At 49.6% G+C, this 24,703-nt stretch overlaps 6 protein-coding genes across 6 annotated transcripts; 3 read left to right on the plus strand and 3 right to left on the minus strand.

Annotated features, from left to right (window-relative positions):
- Nucleotides 1–397: 397 nt before the first annotated feature.
- On the minus strand, nucleotides 398–7,108 carry DACRYDRAFT_76460 (uncharacterized protein). Its single transcript, XM_040776205.1, has 16 exons — nucleotides 6,728–7,108; nucleotides 6,651–6,665; nucleotides 6,459–6,591; nucleotides 6,228–6,410; nucleotides 5,773–6,174; nucleotides 5,453–5,723; nucleotides 4,982–5,403; nucleotides 4,615–4,932; nucleotides 4,317–4,565; nucleotides 4,124–4,266; nucleotides 3,341–4,073; nucleotides 2,179–3,289; nucleotides 1,529–2,122; nucleotides 906–1,478; nucleotides 795–857; nucleotides 398–744 (listed from the first exon to the last, which is right to left on the minus strand). The coding sequence occupies exons 1-13, from the start codon at nucleotides 6,884–6,886 to the stop codon at nucleotides 1,876–1,878; spliced, it is 4,386 nt and encodes a 1,461-aa protein (XP_040631025.1). The 5' UTR covers nucleotides 6,887–7,108; the 3' UTR covers nucleotides 398–744; nucleotides 795–857; nucleotides 906–1,478; nucleotides 1,529–1,875.
- A 507-nt stretch (nucleotides 7,109–7,615) lies between these two features.
- On the minus strand, nucleotides 7,616–8,182 carry DACRYDRAFT_114533 (uncharacterized protein; the record flags this gene model as incomplete). Its single annotated transcript, XM_040769839.1, has 1 exon — nucleotides 7,616–8,182. The coding sequence occupies one exon, from the start codon at nucleotides 8,180–8,182 to the stop codon at nucleotides 7,823–7,825; it is 360 nt and encodes a 119-aa protein (XP_040631026.1). The 3' UTR covers nucleotides 7,616–7,822.
- Nucleotides 8,183–9,612: 1,430 nt separating this feature from the next.
- On the plus strand, nucleotides 9,613–10,736 carry DACRYDRAFT_114534 (uncharacterized protein). The gene is made up of 2 exons (XM_040769840.1): nucleotides 9,613–10,476; nucleotides 10,527–10,736. The coding sequence occupies exon 1, from the start codon at nucleotides 9,964–9,966 to the stop codon at nucleotides 10,219–10,221; it is 258 nt and encodes an 85-aa protein (XP_040631027.1). The 5' UTR covers nucleotides 9,613–9,963; the 3' UTR covers nucleotides 10,222–10,476; nucleotides 10,527–10,736.
- Nucleotides 10,737–10,964: 228 nt separating this feature from the next.
- DACRYDRAFT_114535 (BAR-domain-containing protein) lies at nucleotides 10,965–12,265 on the plus strand (the record flags this gene model as incomplete). The annotated part of the gene is made up of 10 exons (XM_040769841.1): nucleotides 10,965–10,972; nucleotides 11,021–11,026; nucleotides 11,074–11,107; nucleotides 11,162–11,235; nucleotides 11,285–11,346; nucleotides 11,398–11,636; nucleotides 11,684–11,764; nucleotides 11,815–11,996; nucleotides 12,046–12,100; nucleotides 12,158–12,265. 10 exons carry the CDS (start codon nucleotides 10,965–10,967, stop codon nucleotides 12,209–12,211), a joined length of 795 nt encoding a protein of 264 aa, XP_040631028.1. The 3' UTR covers nucleotides 12,212–12,265.
- Nucleotides 12,266–13,865: 1,600 nt separating this feature from the next.
- On the plus strand, nucleotides 13,866–16,465 carry DACRYDRAFT_105203 (uncharacterized protein; the record flags this gene model as incomplete). Its single annotated transcript, XM_040768057.1, has 13 exons — nucleotides 13,866–14,078; nucleotides 14,129–14,392; nucleotides 14,443–14,496; nucleotides 14,549–14,650; nucleotides 14,699–14,815; nucleotides 14,923–15,039; nucleotides 15,090–15,221; nucleotides 15,272–15,586; nucleotides 15,628–15,681; nucleotides 15,730–15,816; nucleotides 15,882–15,914; nucleotides 15,962–16,112; nucleotides 16,161–16,465. The coding sequence occupies 13 exons, from the start codon at nucleotides 13,866–13,868 to the stop codon at nucleotides 16,463–16,465; spliced, it is 1,944 nt and encodes a 647-aa protein (XP_040631029.1).
- A 314-nt stretch (nucleotides 16,466–16,779) lies between these two features.
- On the minus strand, nucleotides 16,780–16,992 carry DACRYDRAFT_48649 (uncharacterized protein; the record flags this gene model as incomplete). Its single annotated transcript, XM_040774858.1, has 1 exon — nucleotides 16,780–16,992. A coding segment is annotated over one exon (213 nt), but the record flags the coding sequence as incomplete, so codon positions are not given.
- Between the last annotated feature and the right edge of the window lie 7,711 nt (nucleotides 16,993–24,703).

Raw genomic sequence — 24,703 nt, forward strand, 5'->3', positions numbered from 1 at the left:
CCGGTTCGAGCCGAGTGTCGAGACTCGCGAACACCAATGAGCCAGTCGCGGCCCAATGCATGTTGACCATGATACGGCACTGTTTATTCCATGCATCGCGTTCGCCGTGCGACGCCCACATTGATCCTTTGGCTTGACTGTATGACCACCTTCGGTCGATAGATATTGCGAATAAATGAAGCAATTTCTAATGGCACCGGGAACTGTATTGTTCTGGGCTGCGCTGGTGATGGGCTTGATTACATAAGCGGCGTGTGAACGTCCCTGCGCAGCCTCGCAGCTGTGCGCAGATACCTTGATAATTGTGTATTTCTCTAACTATGTCATTATTGTTCTGTGCTATATAAGTCTGCAAATGTGCATCAGGTGCATCATACGTTGCTCATCATAAAGAGATGGATATTCCCTTTGGTGTCGGCGGAGCGTCCAACGAGGCTACGATGCCGCCCCTGATATTCGACGAACCCTCCCTAACATCTGCTCTCGACTTCGTAGGAAACGGCGCCTTTCATCAATTCATCCAATGTCCCCGCACCAACATGCGCGTTTCTTTCTCCGTGGCAGGAGCGAGCAATACACCTGCGATCTTGTTTTGTCCACCGTCTTTCTGCTCGCGTTATGTTGGCGGACCAAACGTAGAGCTGCTGGTGAGGAAGATGGGGGTCAGGCTGATCACGGTTGATCGTCCGGGCATGGGCGGGACAGATAGATGCAAGACTGAAGAGAGGCTTGACATTTCCTGTAGTGAGCGAGATTCGCTTCACCTTGTATGGCACGACTGAGGTTGGACGCAGAGCATGCCGTCAGCGTATTGGAATACTTGGGCATCAAGAATGTATCTCTGCTATCGCATTCGGGTAAGCAATTCTGCATCTGTCCCACCTATCAACTAACTGGAGCTACAGCTGGTGCTATGTACATGTTCCACCTCCTCGCCAACTACCCTGACGTTGTTGGACCATCCCCACGGGTGTACATGGTCTCTGGATGGGTACCCACTTCGATTTCTTCTCAATTCGGCCTCCAGCTGTTCCCTACCTCCCTCGTCGGTACACAACACAATATCCTTCCCGCTCTTTTTCCAGTCATGAGGGGGATGGATTCTGCTTTCTCCTTCTCCAGCGGGCTGATGTTTCCCAACAAACGAGAGAAAGAGAAACAAGAGGACGAGGCGTGGGTCTTACCGGACCGGTTCAGAAAGGAAGGCGAGAAGTACCACCCTAAACCGCCTTTTCACAAGAAATTCGCTGCACCGCCGGAGGTCGACAAGCTACTATATCGTTGTGCGATATCAGAGTCACTTCAAGGCACCTCACAGGACTACCTGCTATGCCTAGGTCGTCGAGGACCTGTGAATGAGGCCTGGTATCACAAGATCTGGGAAGACATCGCGAGGGTCTACGGGGAGAGAAATGATAAAGTCACTATCGAAGCATGGTGGGGAGAGGATGATGGAATGATCCCCGAGAAGGGAAGGAGTGAGTAGAATTCTCAGCTAACATGTACCTCGGTTTGATCATGCTCTCAGAGTGGTTGGACGATCTTATTGGCAACGCGGGCGATGCGATAGATTATTGTTCAGTTCGACTGGAAGGCTTAGCGCACGATGGTCCTATCTTCAGAATTGAGATTGTTGGGGGAATCTGCGAGGATGTACGAGTGCACGGTGCACCAACTGTCTGAGAGGGGGCTCAGCTAGAGCAGATTGATTGCACAATACCAGTAATAATACACGTTATACACCACAGGCATTCAGACCATTAAGGGTGAAAAAACCAGATAAATCTGAAAGGAAACAATACAGCCCTGCAACGTACAACAGGGATCCTATGTAACAACTTCGAAGAGTTGGGAGGGCAGCTCAGAGCCAGGATATCAATGTCCGTTAACCTTCGGTTCTTTCTTCACAGATGCAGAATGTCCATTTGTTTTCGGCGTGCCTTTGCCGCTGCCGTTAGGTTTGTCACCGCCGAGCTTGCGGCGTTTCACATCACGATCATCTACATCGGCAGACTCAGATGATCGCTTTACGGTTGGACGTGCGGCCTCGGCCATTTTGGAGTAGATCGCCTCGAGTTTCTTCCAGCTAACGTGCTCTCGTGGCCAGAAGTAGGTGGTAAAACTGCGAGCAATGATATCAGAATCATCAATTCTGGCGGACTTGGAATTGTTGCTTACATCCACAAATGCTTCTTCCACTTCCCTGCATCCTGCCCGGCAGCTGTCTTGTTCGCGATTACTTGGTCGATGCGACCGCCAATGTTGGAAAGACATTCCTTGAGATGGCGCACTTTCTCCTCACGACTTTGATCTTCATCATCATTGTGCCGTAGCCGCTTAAGGAATGTTTTGACCGGTCGAAGCTCTTCCTTAGTAGCAGCTTCATCCATCGATTCACACTCTGCGTCGGATGACTCTGAATCCGTGTAGGTCGGCGTTGGTCGCCTCTTTTGCTTTTTTTTCGGTTGATCTCCATTTGCAGGCTCTGGTGTTGCACGCCGTTTCTTCGAAGAAGACGCTGGAGCGGGCGGCGGCGGCGCCTCCGGCTTTGCCTTCGGAGTTGGTGCCAGCTTTGCACCGCGCAGAGTAGCCTGCATAGCCTTCATATTCTCCTGCTGTTCTCTGAGGACGTTTAGAAGGTAATCGCCCCGGCGAACCAAATGAATAGCATTGGGGATCAGCTTGTTGGCATCGACAGGCTGAGTGGCGTCGATTTGAGAAGAATCAGCCGCGCTGTGCTTGCCTTCTCCTTTTCCAGCAGCCTTCTTGTCTTCTTCAAGGAAGAACTTGCCGTGAAGATTCAATGCCGGGTCGGCCTGGATGGCTTCCCAATTACCAAACCCATGCTTCCAAGCGCCGACCAAGAGCATCGCATCGTCTTCCGGGCCCCACTTGTTGTTCCAGTTGAGAGTTGGGCGAAGATGCTCGGCAGGAATGCGCCAGGTATAGGGGTCGGTCACCTTGTCCAGCTCTTTATGTAGCAGGGACAAGTCGCGAATGCGAGATACCACGGTGTCGGCGTTGATGTTGGCGACGCCTTTGTACGCAACAAGAACAGCCTTGCTCTTCTGAAGAGGTAGAACGACTTCTCCCGCTTCCTGGCGGGCAGCCCGTTCCTGTCTATTTTTGTCGATTGCATCTTCACAGACTTTGAGAACTTCTTCGGCAGTCTGAATGAGAACTTCGCGGTTCTTATCATCTAACCGTGCCTCTTTGACGACATCTTCGAAGCGCAGCCTGATGTCGCCCCACTTCTGCAGTCCACGGATCAGGACTCGGATATCGCGCTCTACAGAAAGATTAATCATATGTACGTAGAAAGGAGCGAAGCAAAACTCACCCTTTAACTCCATCGACTTTTGAGCGGCTGTTTTTCGTTGAGCACCATTGGCACTGCCAGCTTTCGAGGCACCTTTTGCCTTCTTCCCAGCCGGGGGGCTGGGAGCAAGACCATCAATCTCATACGTGCCAGGTGCGACCTGAGCAGCTGCCCTCTTCCGACCCTGAGCCTGCCTCTGCTCTTCTTTCTTGCGCTCTTCTTCGTCCTTCTCCTTGTCGGCCTTCTCACGTTCGGATAAGGGAATGATATCCTCCCACTCGATGTCGGCCTTGACGTCGCTGATGGCGGAGAATGATTGGAGAAACTCTGCACCGCCGAACGAAGAAGATCCAACAGCGGCAGCGGCCTCCGTCTCGTGGTCTTCGGCATGCTTGAGGATGTCGTCCAGATCCAACTCCGCCAGCTTTTGGGTTTGCTGGGAATCGTCGCTCTTGAACATGTTTTGTGCGCCGTACTTGAGAATTGCGCTCAGCTCTTCCTTATCCATGTTACGAGGATCTGACTGGTCCTTGGAAGCCTCGCCCTTCTTCTTCTTCTTGTCTTCCGTGAAGCCAGAAGTGTCAGTTTGGCCGACGACGGCATATTCCAAGGCCATCTTCGCCTTTGCCCTTTGGAGAACATCTTCTTCGACAGTGTCTTTGCTGACAAAACGGTACACGCTGACATGAGACTTTTGGCCAATACGATGGGCGCGAGCCATCGCCTGCAAGTCATTCTGCGGGTTCCAATCGCTCTAGAGGGGCGTTAAATCACGACACTTCCGGTGGAAGAACCAGCACATACATCGAAGATGATCACGGTATCTGCAGTCTCCAAGTTAATCCCAAGGCCACCAGCACGTGTAGAGAGCAGGAAGACGAAGTCCTGTGAGCCTTCAGAGTTGAAATGTTCAATCGCTTTCCGACGGATCTCCGACGAGACAGTACCTGTCCCCTCATGTCAGATAGGGTCATCACTGAGTCCCTGTTAAACTTACCATCAAGGCGCTGATGCTGGTAGTTACGCATCGTGAGGTAGTCAGAAAGGATATCCAAGAGCCTAACCATTTGACTGAAGATCAACACACGGTGACTGTCGGTCTTCAAGCGATGCAGGAGTTTGTCAAGAAGGACCATCTTCCCACTCGACATGACGATGCCTTTGAGCTGTTCTTCCGGGTTGTCAGAATGTTCCTCGCAACCGTCGAAGAGGTAGGGGTGGTTGGCAGCCTTCTTCAGCTCCATGGCTGCGTGCAACGTTCAGCACAGTTCAAGATATCTCTAGGAGTAGCATACCAATGTTGAGCAAACTGATCTGAGGACCCGGGCCGCCGCTGGGCCCCTTGTTCTTGAGCACAACGAAGTTCTTCGTCAGGATGTTCTTGTAGTAATGTCGCTGCAAAGCTGACATCTCCACGCGAAGAATACGTTCAGACTTTGTCGGCATATCCTTAACAACATCCCGCTTCAACCGGCGGAGCATCATGCCGGACAATTGATCCTGCAGCTGCTCGATGAACTTCTGCTGTTCTTCCGGTGTCGCGTGCTCGTACTCGTCAGCAGTGGTCAGAGAATAGTGCTGAGGAGCGAGGAAGTGCATGAGGGCTAGCAGCTCTGCCCGGAGCATGAGCGGTGTTAATGTGGAACAAGCGCATACACGTACCCTTAATACTGTTCTGCAGGGGTGTGCCGGTAATGAGCAGCTTGAACGCACAGTTGAAGCCAAACAACGTCTCGTAAAGCTGCGCGTCGCTGTTCTTCAGCCGATGCGCCTCATCTACGGCGAGTGCCTGCCACTTGATACCCTGCAGAGTATCGCGGTCCTTGAGGATGTACTCGTAGGTAGTGATGAGCACGTTAAAGCGGGGCTTCCGGTTGCCTTTTGGTCCCGTGTAGAACTCATACTCTCGGATTACCTCGCGAGAGCGCGCACTACCGTACCAGACAACCCAGTACAGATCAGGCGCCCAGGCGTTAAACTGATCGCACCAGGCAGGCAGGGTGGACAATGGGACGACCACACAAAATGGACCGTGCTGGTGGCGGCTGTGTGCAAGCCATGATAGGAAAGTGACAGTTTGAACACTGGAGACGGATGAGTTATGGACTTCGGGGACATTAGCCGACTACGCACGTCTTGCCAAGACCCATCTCGTCGGCCAGGATACCATTCTCTCCCTTGGACCAAAGATGTTGCAGCCAGTTCAGGCCATGCAGCTGGAAAGGCTTAAGCTGTCCGCCGGTTCTCTTGATATATCCCGGATCTTCCTTCATCGGTTTGTACCCAGGACGACTACCCGTGGGGTAGTGCTCGCTCCTCTGAGGAGCATAGGGGGTGTGAATAAATGCGCTATACTGATCGATGGCCTTCACGCCATCTTCCAATTGGTCAAGGTTTTTCTTGGCTATTAGAAAGTCAGATGAGAAGGCACCGCATGACGAGAAAAGACACACTTTCCCAAGTGCAGTCCTGGTACTGCAATCCTTTCCACTTGCAGAAATACTCGATCTCTTCCTCACCCTGCCTATCGGACAGGATCCGCTCTATTGTCTTGAAACCTTCACTTTCTTCTAGCTTCTGCACACGGTCGATCTGAACAGCTTCCACCTCTTCCCGAGAACCATGCTTCAAAACATGGTTGTACGGCTGCAGCACCTGCTTAATGAAGTTATCCACACGCTTCAGGCCCTTGAAGCGCTTGAGGAACTCGTAGGTCTCCTCAGTGTTGTGAAGATGAGAGAAGCTCTTCCACTTTATGTGGAAGCGCAGGTTTTCGTATGGGAGATCTTCGGGATCGTCAATGCGAGTTTCGTCGCGCTCCCAACCCCAGACGCTCTCAATCTCGTGACTGTCTTCTACTGGACTGTCAGACACCAGCGGAGGGGAATGAAATCAGAAATTGATGTACCTAGTTCAGCATCTTCCTGCGGTGCCCATTGCCCAACCTCAGACTCTGAGTAATCCTCCACATGGTCGGACAGCTCTTCGATGTAGTTTGGCACCTTCTTCTGGTTGGCGCTGAGACGTGCAGCCTCACGCGCATTGGGGTGGTAACTGTCATCATCTGATGGTGATTTGGCCCGTACAGGAACTGGGTAATACATCAGCAGGGCTCATTTACATGACGCATATAGCATACGCTTTGGTCGAGGCTTGGGTTTGCTAGACCCAGCCTTCTTGCTCTTCTTCGTTGGTCGACGGGACGTCTCACGGCTGTCCGAGTCGTCAGACTCCTCGTCAACATCTGAGGGGGATGAGGGTGTTTGGTACGCCTAAGAGGCGAAGAACGGTCAGTGCTGGTACAAGGTGGTATGAATACGGAAGCATATACCTGCTCAGTGCGGTTCTGTGCGTGCGCATACATGGATCAGCACGCGTTGGGATGTGTGCGGAAAGGAGGGGACGTACGGATCGGCGTAAACCATACAGCTCAGGATCGAGTTTAGCTGCCTCAGCAGCAGTGGCCTCCACGCGCTTCCGCTTGCCCGCGACGTCGTTCGCTGAGGCAGTGGCAAGGGCGATGGCTGGGAGGCCGCCCTCACCGTCCGCGTCGGTCAGCTCGCTCATTGATTCGTCGTCCTCCGTCTGAATCTGGTAGTCAGCGTCATCGTCCTTGACGCTGTTGGAGGACGAGCGGTCCTTGTCAGGGGGGGAGCGGTCGGCGGTGCTGGGCACACCGGGGTCGGGAGAGCCATCTGCCGACTGGTCGGAGTAGCGGGGGGAGTTGACGTTGGGCTCGGAAGAGAGGGGAGAGCCCGTGGACGGTGGATGGACAGCAAGGGGCTGAACTGCGGGGGGAGCTGATGGAGGTAGGGGCTGGGATACCGGGAGTGCGGGAGGGGCGGGGTGAGGGGAGGGAGGAGCCGGAGAGGGCGGGTTGAGCATGGACATGAGTGACATGGTGGGCGAAGATGGAGGGAGGGATAGTGGTGTACGGGGAGGGGGACAGCGAGGGGGATATAGACCGGGGGGCAAGGGGGGAGTAAAAGAGGAGGGCGGAAGGGGGGAACGAGGGCGATGGTGTGCGCGCGAAGGGATGGGGGGCCACCCTTTGCCACAGCCGGCGTGACGGCGAGCCGAGCCACTGCCTACAACATGGGCCCCGTCGTCAGACTCGTCACACGGCCCTCTGACGGGCGTGCCTTCGTGCGCTTCTGCGATAGCACACACGTCGTGCTCACGAGAGGTTAGTATTTTACACTAGAACAATGACTATCCCTCCTCCCCCTCCTCCCGAAATAACGTGAGATGTTTCTCATGCACAAATCTACTCGTGTTTTCTATCATCTAAGGGGTCGAAATGAGCGTGCTCGCTGGCCATGCTTTCCGCCAGGGTGCTCGGAAGGCAATGACGCCGCCCAAACTCTGCGGTTTTTTTCGTGTGTCTGAGGGTCATTGGTTGCGCGCGGGAGCGTTATTGCCCCTGCTGATAGGCGGTGAGATACCATCCCCTCCTGGGGTCTTCCCACCACTCGCGCTGGCCCCTCACCGTCCCCTCCCCGGTCAGGAAAGGTCTGCCAACGCCGCAACGGTGACAAACGCACGGGGGAAGATACGATCCAACCGGGCGGTGCGTTGCGAGCGTGGTGTGGGCGTGTTGCAAGTCTCTCCCCTTGCTGTGTGGCTGATCTGCGCGTCGTCCAATCGTCGCACTTGAACGGATACGGGACTGACGAGGGGGTGTTGCAAGAGGATGACCTGTTCCGCACGAGTGCCGTAGCAGCTTCGCCCACGCTCCACCTCCTCCGTCGTCGTCCCACCCATCCCCCCAAACGGAAGCAAGGGCTGTGTTGACCTTTGGTCCCGATCAGACGCTGAGACGCCAGACCCCCATGTCCCCCCGTCGATGTCGTCGCTGTCCATCGAAGCCTCTCTCCTTTCCCAGCGTTCCCCAGCTGACCGACCTTTGTTCAGCCCCTCTCACTCTTTATCCTGTCACACTTCCTCTGCCTCCTGCCCCCTCAGCGACCCTCGCCCTTCCCCCTCTCCTCCCTTGTCCACTCCGATCCCCGTGGTGATATTATCCAGACCTCCCCACTGTCTCTCCCCAATTTCACCCCCCGCAACCCGCCCAGCCTCTCCCCCATCGGCCGATCCCTTGCTACACGTTGTCTGGCTCGCCGGCTGATACGCTCGGCATGATATCCTCCCCGGTCCCCATGCGCTCTCATCCCTCTCTGCGCTGGCAGTTTATCAACCGTATGATTAAAGAATCGAGTGCACACATAACGTATCCCTGTATGTCCTCTCTATCGATTAATATCATCGTTTACCTTGTATATCCAATGCGGCGATACCATCCTTCCTGCTTCCGGTCGTTGCGTACCACCACTCAATGCTGTTCTTGACATGGGCGGAACCGTGCCTAGCCGAGCTCCGTCCGCAAACGACAACTCATCCCGTGCTGCTCGGAGCTCGTCACCTTCCCCAATGTCGTCTCCAAAAGCTGTTTCCCGACAACCACCTGCATTCATCGAGCACGTTCCCGGGATAAATGGATTCTAATACTGCTTTGGCCAAGTCCCATTGACCTCCCCACGTCCGCCCCGTGTGGACGTCGCTGGTTTTCCCGGCATATCCTCCGATGACGTGAAGACGCCCACATGAATGTCCTCCTATATGCGCTCTGTCGACACGCAGCATCCATCGCAACTCTACGTCTTACGATGTCGAGCCGGTGGGAGGTGTCGACATCCTGTGCAAACTACTCAGGTTGAAGCTGCGTTGAGATGATCACTTTGCTCAGGAGGTTTGCGCCTCTTTTCTCGTCCAGTACTAGTGCGACCCGACCGGTAGGATTGAGCATCGGGCAACCTGACTAGGGTTGCGGATGGGAGATCTACTCCCAAGCTCCGACGAAGGTGCAATTGCGGCGTGACTTGCAATACTTCCACGATGGACCGAAAGCCAAAGTGTCACGAACAGACCACCGAATAACAGACCACCGAACTAGCGCTGCCGTAATACTTTCTAGTACGTTAGACCATCTTTCTCCGTATCTGGCCAAAGTAATAGGTCTAATTCCAGGATACCCTTTCTAGATGATATTCGCAGTTTACTTCGGAGCACAAAACCCAGCCCATTAGATGTCGTACGACTCAAATTGTCTCAGGGCCAATTTCGAATCAGCTCAGTCTTACGTCTGGTCTACTTAGGTCAGTATGATCATTACGACCCACCGCGGCTCCGTCCATGAGATTATCATTCCGTGAGGGGAAAGCGCGTTCTATGCATCGTAGAAGGAGCGGACCGAGTCACCGGATATGGGCCGATCCCCAGCTATTAATTCTTCGACGCATTCCGCCGAGGGACGTTGTTCTGGGACGAGGCGTCATGACCTTGAACCCTGTGCGGATGATATATACTTTTGAGAGGACTTATTACTGCGCTATCTCAGCTCAGGAAACCTTGGTCTTTGGACATGGTCCTGGCCATCTGCTTCGTATTGTCAAGGCCATTCATCTGATCCCTTCATACCATCAAGGTCCCTTCATACCATCTAGGTGCGTTCAATACTGAAGCGTCGAAGTCACACCATGGCGCTCGACATTCGATAACCGAGCATCAAACCGGAACTATGCCCGGTGCCTCCCTCAGCACATATGCATACTGCTCTGGTGCCTGAATCCTGACCACCCTCGGAGATGTCCCCACTCGGCGGAGTAGCACGAGCACCACCCGTAGTTCCAGGCCAACCAAAACCCCAACCACGCTCGTCTCATTGTCTCACCCCTCAACTGGCCTTATTTGCCTTGTATAGCAACAAGAACGATTCCCGCTCTGACTCGTCACATGTAATGCCATTTCATACCAGTCTTGGGTGGTGCATACATCTGGCCTTGATAGGCTCCTATCGGATTTCACCGGACCACACGAACAAGGCCACCTCGAGCAGGGTATAAAACTTCACTGGCAGGAGCTGCAAGGCTATCTCTCATCTCAGTCGTTTATCCTTCACACCCAGTCACTGCATTCAACTTTCCACCTTCCAATCCAATCGCACAATGTCCCGCACCGTCGTCGTCGCTCTTGCCGCTATGCTCCTCACCTCCTCCGCGCTCGCAGTTCCCGTCCCCTCGGACATCGACGCACTCGCTGCCGCTGCCGCAGCGGTGGTAGGCGAACCCGACATCCCCAAGCCCGTAGAGGATGTCTCCGTACGTCTCCTCCCTTCTCAATACGCGCATATATCTCACATCTCTCACAGTATTGCGGCTGGAGGCCTTGCCTCTCCTACTGAGCATCCTTCTGTGAAGAACGCTCGACTTGACACCGGCATACAGGCCGGACTGCATTCTCTCTTTTTTCGTCTCACGGTCTCTTTCGAGCGAAACGCTTTCTCTCTCTTCTCTCCTTCGGGTTGACATGTAGTGATACCAGAGCTTCCTCTCCTCATAATGTCATGAAACTGTGTTCCATCTCATCTCCCTACGCTCCTGAAAGAGAAAGGCAACCAGGCCATGTAATATCAGAGCGTTCTTCGGAGATGTCCCCTTTCCCATCAGGCCTTCGCCTGATGCTGCGTGGCGGTGCATTCAGTACTGTAACCCTGTCATACACGCAGTCACCCTGCCGCCCTCTTTCTAGTAATCCTCTCTGTCCCTGTATCCCTGTTTGTACTGTTAACGAATTAAGAGCAGCAAAGATGTCTTGGTGAGTACAAACGTGTCCATGTGTGATTTGACACTAAGTATGATACAGGGCTGGGTGAGTGTTACGAGAACTGCTGGAACGAGAGCTGAGATGGCGCGCAGCATGAAGAAAGCTATGAACCGGGCGGGGACGACGGTATGTCTTCCATTCTCAGATCATGTTGAATGTGGAAACTGAATATAATTGTAGCTGATGCAGAAGACCGGGCAGATCGAGAAGACGGTTGATAGCGAGTTTCAGGATGAGGAGGGACGGTACCGGCAGTGAGCGCATCGTCCTACTCAGGACGAGGAATTGGCTCATGTGGGATAGGTTCGAGAAGGAGGTCAACCAGATGCAAAAAGAGAGCAAGGCCTACCTTGATGCCATGCGCGGTATGTGCCGTTATTCAAATATTATGAGCGCATCTGATAGGCGTCTATTAGCGATGACTTCTACGCAAGCGCGGCTCGCTGAGACTATGGAGATATTCTACAATGCAGCTGATCGTGGGAGCGAGAACGCTATGGCTTGTCATGCGTACAAGCAAGCGGTGGTGGAACTTGATAATGGGATTGCGAGGGAACTGGATCAGCCATACCGGACGGGTATCCTCGAGCCTGTCGGGCGGATGGCCTCTTATTTCCCCACGATCAACGAGGCGATCAGCAAGAGGAACAAGAAAGTGTGTAAAGGACATGTGGGATGAGACTTGGGCTGATGGATGTTTAGCTCTTGGACTACGATGCTGCTCGCAGTAAGTTGCGCAAGCTGATCGACAAGCCCAGCGACGATCCCACGAAGCTGCCTCGCGTACGAGCGGGTTTTATTGCCACCAAACAGGAAGACTGACATATTTGCAGGCGCAAGAGGAGAACGACCAGACGAAAGAGGTGTTCGAGATGCTCAACGAGCAGCTGATCAGCGAATTGCCGCAACTGCTGGATCTTCGAGTGCCCTTCTTTGACCCCAGCTTCGAGGCGATGATCCGCATGCAATGCAAGTTCGCTGAGGAAGGATATGATAAACTCGGCGGTGTGCAAAGGTACGTTTGTGCATTTGTAGCGAGGACATGTATCTGAGAACCGGCTCAGGTATTTCGCTGATAGCATTCGGGATGAGTACGCAGCAGGTCAGCTAGACGGACAAGTGAGTAGAGTCCTGCTCTGTGAGGTAAGTACACCATACTGACTTTGTACCTTTTAGGTAGAGGCTGTCCTACAAGAGATGAAGGATCTTACTATTGTTGGGAGTGGCTGAAGTTCTATGTGTTAGCTTTGTATTGTATTAGTGAAGTAAAGCATTTCAGATTATCATTGTGTCAGGAATCACCTAATTTCGAAATATTGTGATCATCTTGAACCCATGATACAGATCGAAGGACCAAGATAAACATCTTGACCATCTCTTGTGATATCAATGGCTGAGTTGAAATCCTCGGAGTCCCTAGGACCCTGCCCTAAGGTAATCCCTGCTGTACAGTTCTCAGCCACCTTCTTTAGATTGCTTCCATGGCTATAGTAGATAGTCTCATCCCCTTTTATCATTTTGTCCTTAGATCTGATCTCTTAGGATCCTCCACAATACTTGTGTAGTCAAACTAGGCATCAGTATCTCATCAAACTTATCTACTTGAGCAAACTGGGCAATACTGTCAGCTTGTGCTCTTGATATCCTAGTGCTCCTCTTGATACTTCTCTTGACCTCTGTTGACACCACCATTACCTGACAATATCTGCCAGCCTAGTCTTGCAATATCTTGGCCTGGTGGCCTTGCTCTCTTGACCCTCAACACATCTGTGAGGGCAACATGATCCAGCAAGGCTCATAATTGAGAACTCTGAACGGAGATAAGAAGAGATCAAAAGGAGATTTGGGAGAATCAACAGATAGTCCAGAAAGTCAGGGGGTTTTGGGGTTTAGTGAGGATTGTACTCCACACCTCCCACTGAGGCGTCAGGAGAAGGTCTGCTGGAGGGGGAGTCAACAGTGGTAGCCTGTGCATTGTAGTAGGCAAAACTAGGCCTAATCAAGTGTTGTTTCTAGTAGGAGAGCTGCTCAGATGCCAAGTCGAGAGGTATGGGATGTGCTCCAAAGCTGAACGCAGCAATCTGAAGGGAGTTTGAAGGGAACGAAGAAGTGGAGCAAGCCAACTGAGATGAACAAGTGTTGTTTCCAAAGAATGAGAAGTCAAATCAAGACTCAGAACAGTCCAAGAGGCAGATGGGCTAAGGAGGGACTGTAAAGTAAAGCAGTAGTATTAGTTGTAAGTTAAGAGATCACCCATCTTGAACAAGTACAGTAGAGAGTAAGTGTCAGAGGGGAGTCTGAGCATCCCTATCTGAAGTATCCAAATCTGCCTATATACATTCAGAGTGGTCTGGACCTTTGGACTACTACTAATCTATGTGTAATCTACATTACCCAATGCTATGTCTAGGGTCCACTTCTTGCTTCCAATAGTCCAGTCTGGCTGAGTTCGAGATGCCATTCAAAGAGGCATTTGAATGTCAGATTCAAGCTTGAAACTCAAATGTGCAGCACATCTCATGGGGGACTTATTCAGTGACTGTCCTCAGTCACATGATTGTTGTTGAGGAATCTTCTGGAATGGCCTGATGAGTCACAGTGGGGGGTTTTGGATCAGTGGTTCAAGGTGGCCTTTTGAGCAGCAGTAGATGGCCATATGGTGGTGTGAGTGTTGTTTGAGTCAGGGCCTACATGCAAAGGCCATTCAGTCATCAAGGAAGTGTGGTCTAAACCTTGGGCCTTCAAATTTCCTTGACAGAACCTATTTCGACCCAGCATATAAAGAGAGGTGTGGTGGGACCTTTTGTATGCTGCTGCCTTATAATTTTTCTCTCTCCTTCCACCACCATCCTGCCAACCTTACTACTCCTTGCTTGACTTTGAAATGGCTCCTTCCAGCACTAGGGCTGCCTCCATAAAGAAGCCTTCATCTGCCAAGACAAAGCCCAAGGCTTCTTCAAACAAGAAGACCTCTGCCATGGATACAAAAAAAGGTTTGAGGGCTCAGAAGGCTGCTGGTAAGAAAACTCAGTTGAAGGAGTTGGTGGATTTGTTGCATGATGAATTGACTGAGCCCGAGGAAGAGGATCCTCCTGCTGTATGGCTCTTCTCCTGGTGGTATTCTTCTTTGTGCTGACCTTTGTGTAGACCCCAGAGCCAGAGCCTTTGACAGAACTCCCAGTCCCAAATGCAAAGCTGGTGTCAACAAAGATGACACCCTTGAAGAAGGTGTTTGCTCCCCCTTTGAAGACCTTGACTCCAAAGTCAAGAGTCTCTTTGGCCAGGTCATCCACATGGATTGAGAAGGAGCTAGAGTCACATGAGGAACCTGAGGAGGAGCAGGAACCTGAGATGACCACTGAGGAGTGCGCCATAGGGGAGGGAGGCAAGGCCAAGGATGAGTCACTCAAGGTGAGTTCTTCCCTGTCAAACCATGTGCCTCGTACTAACCTTTTCCACAGGAAAGCCATGTTAAGGAGACCACTGTGGAGCTGATGGACAGTGAAGAGGAGGAGGTAAGTTCTTCAACCACCTATATGCACTTCTTTGCTGACTTGGTTTCAACAGGAACAGCCCAGGAAGGGCCTCTCCAAGATCCTCAACATGGTTCCACCCTTTGGTGCAGATCTCAATACCTGGAGAGCTAATGGTGGCATGTCCAAGTTCCGGGTAAGCTTTTCTGCTCTTTTTGAACTTCAGATCTAACTTCTTCAACAGATCAAGCTCATCAAGTTCCTTTCAAGGCATAGTAAGAGAAGGTACTGGCTGGCCGTGCCTTCAACTGCAGCTTCTTTCATGGGCCCTGCATTCCATGTGCAATGGCATGTGAAAATGGTTTGTGTGTTATCCCTTTCCCAGTTGCAATTTTCTAGGTCTTGCAGGGGAATCAACTCACTGTGAAGTTGCTGGCATGCAGAGGGCCATTGTACTCACCTTTTAAGGAGTGGGTAGAGGGGGACCAAAAAGCTGTGGTGGGGAGAGATGATAAGCCTCCCTTCAATACTTGGGCTCTTAGGCATCAGATGGAGCTTGAGGCCACTCTGGCTGGCAACAAGGAGGTGCACAGAGTGTTGTCCCATTTTGAACCTGCTGACTGATGTCTGAATAGCCAGATGAGGGCCTCAAATCTGTGATCAAAGCTGAGGAGAAGGCTTGGAATGCACTGTCCATGGCCGAGCAGGCACAGCACCTACTAGACATATTGCCATGCAGACATACCACTGAGTGGGCATCAAAGGGAGTCCATCTCTTCCAGTTCTCAAGGTGGTGACTCTGATTCCCTTGCCCAAGAAGACAACCCTGGTGCACACGCCCATGAAGCCCACCTCTGCTTGTGTGCATCCAAAGACAACTGTTGTCATGGAAATCCCAACTCAGTGCTCCCAGTTGAGGGTCTCCGTCTCCGCTGCTGCTTCTCTGCCTCCTTTGCTGTCAAAGTCTCCTTCCATGGTTGAATCAACTCTTGCTCCTGATGACAAGAAGGCAAAAGTTGGCAAGAAGCTGAAGAACTTCAGCAAGGAACTCAGGGCTCTGGCTGCCAAAGCTGAGCCTGATCTGCTGCCCATGTCAGATGGCATCAGTCCATTTGATCTTCAAGCATTCTGTGTGCTGACCTGTATAAGGTGCTCCAGTCTCACATGTTGAAGGCTCTTGATGGCACAACCAAGGCTACTTGGATGTCTCCTGAGTTTGACATTCTGGTAAGTCTTTGGACCAATGTTCATACCTTGGCTAACCTCTCTTCGAAGCTCAATCTGGACTATCTCCATGGGACTCGTCTGTCCATCATGGACATCTGCCTGTTGCCAGTGTGGCTAGTCTTGTACTTCACAAAGGTGAAGGGCTTTAAGAACATACATGTTCCTTTCTTTGTTTCAACTTCAATTCTGACTTCGAATAGATGTTCTGGGTCCTCTGCAAAAATCCCATTCCTGTGAGTCTTGTTTTCTACCTTCCTGTTCTTATCTGACCATTGAGCAGTGCAACATGTGCGGCTCCAACAAGGTGGGCCAACAGTGCACTGGCAGCTGGAACCACTTGATGACTGATTGGAAGAGCAAGCTGAAGCAGATTGGTTGCTCATGCGACTTGTGCTGGTGCAAGGGCTACAGTTGTAGCTTCATCATGTGCAGTAAGTGTTCTTCTGGTTTTTTTGGAATCAATGACTGATCTCAAACAGATAAGGAAACAGCTGGTGAAAGCTCAAAAGCAGCTGGTTCAAAGTGCAAGGCCATGGTCAATCTGACTGGTGATGACTCAAAGAAGCCCAACAAGAGGGCAAAATCCAGCACAGTGAAGATGGAGAGCGAGCTGGCATTCACAATCCCAGATGCAGTCATGAGGATGGTGATGGCATGGAGGGATGCAGACTCCCCCATGTTCCTTAAGTTCTCTGGCACTTTCCATAAGTTCTTATCGTTCCTGTTTTGGTCCCTCTTCTCATGTGTTTCGGACAGTGCAGTGCCTCCACTGCCTCATCCGTGACTCTGAACGCCTCCACATTGCGCACGCTGTCCTAAGTGAGAGCCTCTGTGTGCTCCACTCCGACATTAAGAAGTCTGGTGAGATCAACAATGACAACTTCTCAGTCATGGTTGCACCTTGGAACACTCACGAGGCCACCAATGCCATCTACCATGTCAAGAGGGGCGAGCCGATTCCCATGGTCAACAAAGAGTTGGAGAAGGCCCAGGCAGCCTACCACCATCGTCATGACAACTTGAGTGAGAAGGGTGAGTCCTCCCGCCAAGCAGACAAGGGCAAGCAGAGAGCCAAATGTGAGTATTTCGATTTCACTTTCAGACTTGTTTGAGCTGATTTCCAAACAGGAGTTCGGCCACTATGTAAGCACCTCTGGATCTTTGCTTAACAACAATATATGGTCCCATATATTGACTCTGCATCTTATCATGGAGGGGGCCATCCTGTCTGCTGTTCCTTATGAGGACCAGGTCACCTGTTTTGAAATTGTGATTGTACATCAGGTTCTTGAACCATTCTTGAAACCTTTCTGCATTCACGTATCAGGCTTTCAAAATCCTCCTTTTGATTTCCACTAGGTCCTCCAGTCTCTTCAGGAGTTGTCAAGCACAGAATGCCACCAAGTCTGCACATGACAAGAGCTGATCCGGGGGTGGAGCTAGCCAAGTTGCTTCTATTATGTCCATTGGCAGAAGGGGGTGAATTCCATGAGCCATGTAGAAAGGACTCATTCCTGTAGCACTGTGAATAGATATTCTTTGTGCCCAGAACACAGCCAGAACCACTTCAGGCCATTTCAACTTGTCTTTGGACATCAAATGGATAATCAATTCTTGAACCGTGCAATGGCTTTGTTCAACTATTCCATTGGCCCTCAAATTGTAACTCAAAATCTGAATGTGATTCAAATGGTACTTCTCCTTGAGGGCATTCATAGCACTGATCCAAGGAGAACCATTATCTGTGATGATTTCACCAATAGCACCCCAATGACTTATGAATGAAGTCCTCTATGACCTTGGCCATTTCCTTCCGACAGATCATGTACTCTGGCCAGTGGGTAAGCAAACACTGAGCTTGCAGAATGTACCTCATTCCTCAATATTGACCTTTTGAAGGTGACATGAACATTGTGTCACAGTGAGCTCAAAAGAATAATGGTTGCAGAGTCTGTACCGTGGGTGGGATAACCACCAATGTCTCATCTGTTGTCATTGGCATTTGTTGCATGTCCTTAAGTATTATTTTGTATCATCCATCAGGTTTGGCCAGAAGAAATGGAGTCAAATGTGGTCATATACCATTCAAAAGCCCCTGTGTCCAATCTCATCATGCATGTTCCAAAGGACATTGATCCTCTTCTCAAATTCAATATATAACTGATGTTCTCCTTTTTTGTCCCATTTGTATAAGTCATCCTGGCCTTTGAGGAAGTAATGCAACATTTTTTCTAGAAATGACTTCCATTGTGCATCCATTAGACTTTGAGGTCTTCAAAAGTTCCTTACATATTGTCAAATCACTAGGATCTTTTTGTCTACCTCTTTTGTCTTTTTGAGCCTAGGTAGCACCTCTTCCAGGGGGTTCAAAAAATTTGGAACAGGGCTTTGAAGGGACTGTTCCAATACAAACATGTAAGACAGGCCAAGGGTATCATCATCTTCAAATTCCAGGAAACAGTCATCAATATCAGATTGGTGGGCCACAGGTCATCTTGAAAGGCCATCTGGTGCTGTATGTCATTCTGCCAGGACATGGTGGAGTTTGAAATTGAAAAGATGGATCCAGTGGATCCACCAGTTCAGAACAACACTCAGCTGTATGTCCAGGTGGTTCAGCAGTCCTTGGATGTATTTTGCATTGACCTTGACATCAAAATTTGGAACACCAACGAGCCAGATTCAAAAAGCCTTTAATGCTTGGTAGAGACCATACAGTTTGAGCTTTGGTTGCAAGTACTTGCTTTTGACATTGTTCCAGTTGATCAATCCAAATTGTGATGGGCAGCACTTTCCTTTTTCATTGTTCTGATGCAAAATGAAACCAGTTATGATGTTTGAAGAGTCGACCACTAAGGTAATATGCTGGTTGCTCTTGTAGTCAATGGGCTTGAGGATGTTGTTCATTTCAGCTGCAATTGCCAATTCCTGGAGAAGTCAAACTGCTTCATATTGCTCTGGTCTGAATTCAAATGGCACACCTTTGCATTTCAGACATTCCAGTGGGCACACCTTCCAAGCAAATCCTTCAATGAAAATTTGAAGGATGCCTACTGTGCCAAGGAACACCCTGACTTCCAAGAGATTTTCACATGGCAGTTTCCATTCAGTGATTTTTCAAACTTTCAATGGGTCCGGAGCATGGCCTTCATAGCAACACCTGTAGCCAAGGAGTATTATTTCCAGAATGCACAGTTGTACCTTGGGTCCGGAGAAGGTTCCTCCTGCATGTTTGCCTTGCTGGATGATTTGGTGCATGTTTCCGAGGTGTTCAAAAATGAAGCATTGAATTCCGGGGTTGCCTGGGATCATTTCGAAGTCCCCATTGGCTTTTTGTACAGAGTCTTGGGGCCCTTTACTCTGATATTGTCAATGAATGGGGTGGTCAAATGAGGAATTTCATCATGGAATATGAAGTTGACATTGTCCTGCATGATGCCCAGCATGTTGTGGGCACCCATGGGTGCAATGGTATATCTGAGGGGACTGATGGGAGACTGAAACAAAGTGTAGTCCCTCGAACTCAAAGCAATGGGGTGCTGTTTGAATCCTCGAAAGAAGTCTAGAAGTCCATAACATCCTCTCGATCCAAAGTCTTCCAGGATGTGTTCTGTCAATGGGGGAACTGTGCTGCTTTGTATCATGACTTGGTTTAAGGGTCAGGCATCTATGATGGGCTTCAGTTCTCCATTCTTCTTTTGAATGACAAACCAGCAAGATCAATATGCGGACTGAGAGCGTTCGAAGGTGCCTGCAGCGACTTTGGCATGGAGGACTTTAATCACATCTTCCATGAGGGTGGGCAGCACTGGGATATTCCGTTCCTGCCACGGAACATGTTCAACTGTCAGAAAGATAACTGGATCAAAATAGTTGGCTCAAAATCATCCAATTTCTGACTCAGCCCATGAAAATGTGTATTCATGCATCTTCAGCACCCAGGCTGCAAGCTTCTCCTCTTTGGGAAGGAGGAAGTTTGATTTGTTGATTTCGAGTGCTTTGAAATGCTCTCTTGTAAGCCAAGCACCTGGAACAAAATCGGGCAGTCAGACTGGTAATGGTTCTAACTGGTCTAACAGATTGGATGGGAAATGATGGTATATCTTCAGTTCTTTGGGGTGTGCCACAGGCACTGGCTTGATACAGTCAGCCACTTTCTTATACTTTCGAATGGTGAGAGCTTGGATCAGGGGGTATGCATGAGCAAGGAGTTTGTGGAAGTATGGGTTATACTGGTACTGCTGGTTTAGAATTTCCAAATCGATGTAATGTATGGCCAGGATGTCAGTTGTTGGTTTGACCTTTGAATCTCGAAATTGCCATGCCAGCTCTCTTGGCTTCAGAGTCATCACAATAAGTCTACTGTGAGGGGAGTCTCTCTGAGTGTAACTCAGTTCCTCAACTCTTGAAAATCCTCTGATGCATGCAGGTTTGACAAATGGGTGGTGATGATGGCAGTCTTCAATGTAGTCAGACAGGTGAAGGTGATCTCTTGGTACCCATCTTTGAAATCCTGAGTGGAACACTTGAACAAGGTTAGGAACAGCCTTCTGAGGAGCAGTCTGACCAGTAATGTAGTGGCCACATGCACCTGGAACAGTCTGGAGATGTTTCTGACCATTATCCAAAGGTTTTGAACACATCCCAACATACTGCTGATGCTTCCATTTGCCGACCTCATCTGTACCTTTTCCATAGGAGTGTAAACTGAGCCCGTGTGATGCCAAGCCATGTAATGCATAATGTGAGGGCACTAGGTCTAGCAAGGTTGCCACACACTAATCCCAAACAATAGATGAAGTGCTGGGGGGTCTACTATGGTTGAAAGCAGCTCCAACCAGCAGTACTAGTCAATATCCAAGTCACCAGGGCCAGCTGGATTATTGGGGGGGTCACTGGGGGGTCCCAGGGGGTGTTATAAGTCAGTTATAGATAGCTGAAAAGTGTAGCAAGAGTTGTGGAGTCAAGGCAAGTTTATGAGGGCAGGGTGTTCAGGCATGTATAAAAGGGGGTCCAAGACAATGAGATAACTTAGAAACTGCTTGTAGACTAAGGAGTTTCCTCAGAGATCAAATCTGAGGGCTACAGCATCACTATACTACTGTTTATAGACCTTGTAGCTGTTCACCAGAAGCCCATAAGTCCAGGTAAATTCTGGGGACTCCTACATGTGTCAGATAGACGTCCTAGCAACACCCCTAGGCCTCCCAAACCTTTCCAATAAATTGTGGAAACTCCTACAAGTGTCATCTTGCATCCCACTACTCCCAGTAGGGGCCTTTAGCACTGCTATGTCTCACCCCAAGTGTCTGGACACAGCAGTCTTGTGGTGTCCTCTGCACAATGTCTTGTATGGCCACTGCCATTGTCCTAAGGCAGTTACCAGCACAGGAAGTTCCAGGGGCTTGTTGTTTCATTGCTCCTAGGGCAAAATGGGTGGCCAGGGGTGGTAACAGGCAGTGCCCTGACAGTTATGTGGATCCGATTATCCCCTTACTGGATAGACAGCATCAACTTGACTTACCGGATTTTTACTTGACTTATTGTGACCTGACTGGACAGACACCAAGCTCCAATTATTGTGTACTGACTTTCAATAGCTCAGCTACAGGCTGACTCCCATGTTCCTACTGACTTCCCCCTCTCTCCCCTCTTTCCCTAGCAAGTTCTTGCACACCACCCATCAGACTGATATTTTGGACACCTCTTGGGTTGGATCACCAGGTAGATGGAAAACCCTTGAACTTGTCTTGCACAACTACTGGTGGCCTGGAATGAGCCGGTTTGTTGCCTGATACATCAAAACCTGTGATGCATGTAACTGAACCAAGACATTCCCTCAGGCACCCATTGAAAACTCATTCCAAACCAAATTCCAACTGAGAGGTGGCAGATCGTGACAGTCAATCTTATCATGGGACTTCCAGTTAGTGACAGGTATGATTCAATCTTTGTCTCAGTGGATCGCCTCACCAAACAAGCATGGTTTGCCCCAACCGCAAGTTCAGTCAGTTTGGAAGGCATTGCGAGACTCTTCCGTGACAATGTTTGGAGAAATCATGGCCTTCTGCAGGAGATCATCAGTGATCATGGCACAACCTTCATCTCAGAGTTTATGTGAGAACTGTATCAGCTGCTGGATATCAAGATCTCAGCCTCAACCACATACCATCCACAAACAGATGGTCAAACAGAAAGGGTGAACCAAGAAGTCAAGCAATACCTCTGGCTGTTTGTCAACTATTGACAGGATAACTGGGCAGACTGGTTGAGTCTCACAGAGTTCACATACAACAACTGGGTCTCAGCCTCAACTCAAGTCTCCCCATTCATGGCCAATATGGGACAGAACCCTCAAATGGGCATCAAACCAAATTGTGAAACTTGGGTTATGGGAGTGGACAATCTTGTGACTGAGATGGCATGACTTCAGATGGAATGCCAGGCAGCCCTGAGCCAGGCAGCAGACAATATAACACAATACTATGACCAACACCATTCTGAGGCCCCTCAGTATCAAATCAGCAACAAGGTTTGGCTGGACTCAAAGAATATCACAACCACTTGGCCCAGCAAAAAGCTGGATGATAAATGGTTTGGCCCTTTTGAGATCACAGAAGAGGTCAATCCGAATGCATATCACCTCAAACTTCCAGGATTGTTCTGAGTTCACCCAGTATTCCATGTCAGTAAACTATGACCTGCTTGAGAGCATGAGATTGGACAATGAGAGTAACCAAGATGGCCTCCCCCTGAGGTCTTACCAGATGGAACACTGGAATATGAAGTTGAATGGATCAATGATAGTCAATACAATCACAGAAGACTTGAATATCATGTGAAATGGAAGGGATACCCAATCTCAGAGAGTACCTGGGAGCCAAAAGGAAATCTCAGCAATGCGAGATGGGTGATTTGAGAGTTTCACAACTGATACCCAGAGGCACCTCATGAGATTGCAGCTATCAACTTTTAATAACTCCCATTCCACCCAATCAAAAACTTCACAATACTAATAAGCATGTCCTCTTTGATTGGGTACAAGGGTGTACTACCAAGCAATAAAAGGGTTGAACCTTTTAAAAGCTTGGTAGTTTGGGAGGTTGAACTCCCTATATTGGCCATCTCATGCTGATCTCCCCTTGTGTTTACTTGGCTGCTTCCCATATTGTGGTAAATGCCTCTGTGATATCATCTTGTACCATTGAGATGGCAACCCAATTGGCCTTGGAAAGTCCTGACAGCCTATCAAGGACCTTTGAGACCATCAATTTGGCTGAGTCCACCTCTGAGATCACTCTCAGAGGTATCTCAGTATCTTGAGACCCACCAGAAGCTGGCTTCTGCTTGTCCATGCAATGTGGCTTGTTATTGCACGTTTTCACCTGATTGAGAGTACAGAATTGGCACAAGGTGCAGTCCGGATGGATGAAACACTCTTGGCCCCTTTCTGCACATCTTGAACAGAGGGGGTCTTGAGCCGAACTGGATCTGACTATCTCTGAAACTGCAGGTCTCATCTTCTTCAAGACTTTCTGCATTCCACTTCCAATCAGACTTTTTTGCTGATTTTGGTGCCGTTTCAGACATCTTGATGCTATATTTTAGACCAGAAAGAAACTTTCTGCCACGGCTGTGAATCAAACTCATGTTCTGTGCAACAATATTTCTCAAGAAGTCAACACTTTAACCAACTAGGCCAAGCAGGACAAGACTATTGTGTTACTGCTACAAAGTCTCAAGTACCACATCCTTTGCGAAACACATCTCAAGATGAGTTCACAGGGACTGCAAACCTCGAGAGGGGGGTGATGTCAGGGATCACCTTATTCTGAAGTATTGTGGCCATCTCAAATCATCTTGTGCAATATCAAAGGCTGAGTCAAAACCCTCTAAGTCCTGAGGACCTTGCCCTAAAGTAATCCCTTCTGTACAGTTCCAAGCCACATTCCAGGATTGCTTCCATTGTGATCATAGATAGTCTTGTCTCCTTTCATCATTTCATCCTTAGATCTGATCTCTTAGGATCCTCCACAATACTTGTGTAGTCAAACTAGGCATCAGAATCTCATTGCACTTATCTACTTCAGCAAACTGGACAATACTGTCAGCTTGTGCTCTCAATATCCTAGTGCTCCTCTCAATACTTCTCTTGACCTCTGTTGACACCACCATTACTTGACGATATCTGCCAGCCTGGTCTTGTGATATCTCTGCCTGGTGGTCTCACTCTCTCAACCCTTTACACACCCTCTATTGACCCTTTCTGGTTGTATCAATGCAGCCTCATGTCTGGTATTGTGTACCCTGACAAAATTGGAGAGTAGTGAGTAATCCATCAATCAATACCTCGACGTTTGTTCACAAACAGAGTGATTGACAGGGGTTTTATAGAGTGAGTGGTGATTGGCAGCCAACAGGCACAATTGTGTGTGTATCATGTGCACGTTTGGAATGATTAAAGCTTTGTGTTCAGAACCTAATGACCTTGGACTGTGGGGTTCCTAAGAGATTAGCTCTAAAGAGCTACAGGGGCTATACCTAGGGTTCTATATATGTCTAGGTATGGAAGTAAAAGGAAGCAAAGTCTGTGGCTGACTATACAGTTTGCTTAGGGCAGGCACCTTATGTCTCTTGTCTGGTTGGTCCCCCACAATCCATGACTGATGTCTCATGTTCTGGGATCTGTCCTTCTTGGAGTCAGGTGATTGTAGCATCAGCTGTCATTTGGGGTGTCATGCCATGTGACTGTGCTCTGATTGTTGTCAATGGCAGCTGTCCACAATTGATTTTAGGGACATCCCCTGACAAATGCATTCCCTGACAAGAAGCTTGTACACCTCAAGAGGTCATAGGTGATTGAAATGGGGCTGAGGGGCAGGTGGACTATGAGGGGGGCTGAACTGGTGATCAGAAGAGCAGTTCTGATAAGTCACCCCAGAAGGCAGGCTATTTTGAGGTTCATTCCACAGATATGGGTCATTCAAGGAATCATAACCTGGATCTTCTTATGGGTCAAATG

This window comes from Dacryopinax primogenitus (genome assembly GCF_000292625.1).
Source record: "Dacryopinax primogenitus strain DJM-731 SS1 chromosome Unknown DACRYscaffold_4, whole genome shotgun sequence".
Taxonomy (NCBI): Eukaryota; Fungi; Basidiomycota; class Dacrymycetes; order Dacrymycetales; family Dacrymycetaceae; genus Dacryopinax; species Dacryopinax primogenitus.

What these genes read in the sequence shown, in the direction of transcription:
- DACRYDRAFT_76460 (XM_040776205.1), bottom strand. Translation starts at nt 6,886, where the DNA reads ATGAGCGAGCTGACCGACGCGGACGGTGAGGGCGGCCTCCCAGCCATC. An exon ending in ATACCGTGATCATCTTCGAT is followed by an intron (nt 4,074 to 4,123) that starts GTATGTGCTGGT and finishes ACGCCCCTCTAG; the next exon opens with AGCGATTGGAACCCGCAGAA. An exon ending in AAAGTCGATGGAGTTAAAGG is followed by an intron (nt 3,290 to 3,340) that starts GTGAGTTTTGCT and finishes ATCTTTCTGTAG; the next exon opens with AGCGCGATATCCGAGTCCTG.
- DACRYDRAFT_114534 (XM_040769840.1), top strand. Translation starts at nt 9,964, where the DNA reads ATGTCCCCACTCGGCGGAGTAGCACGAGCACCACCCGTAGTTCCAGGC.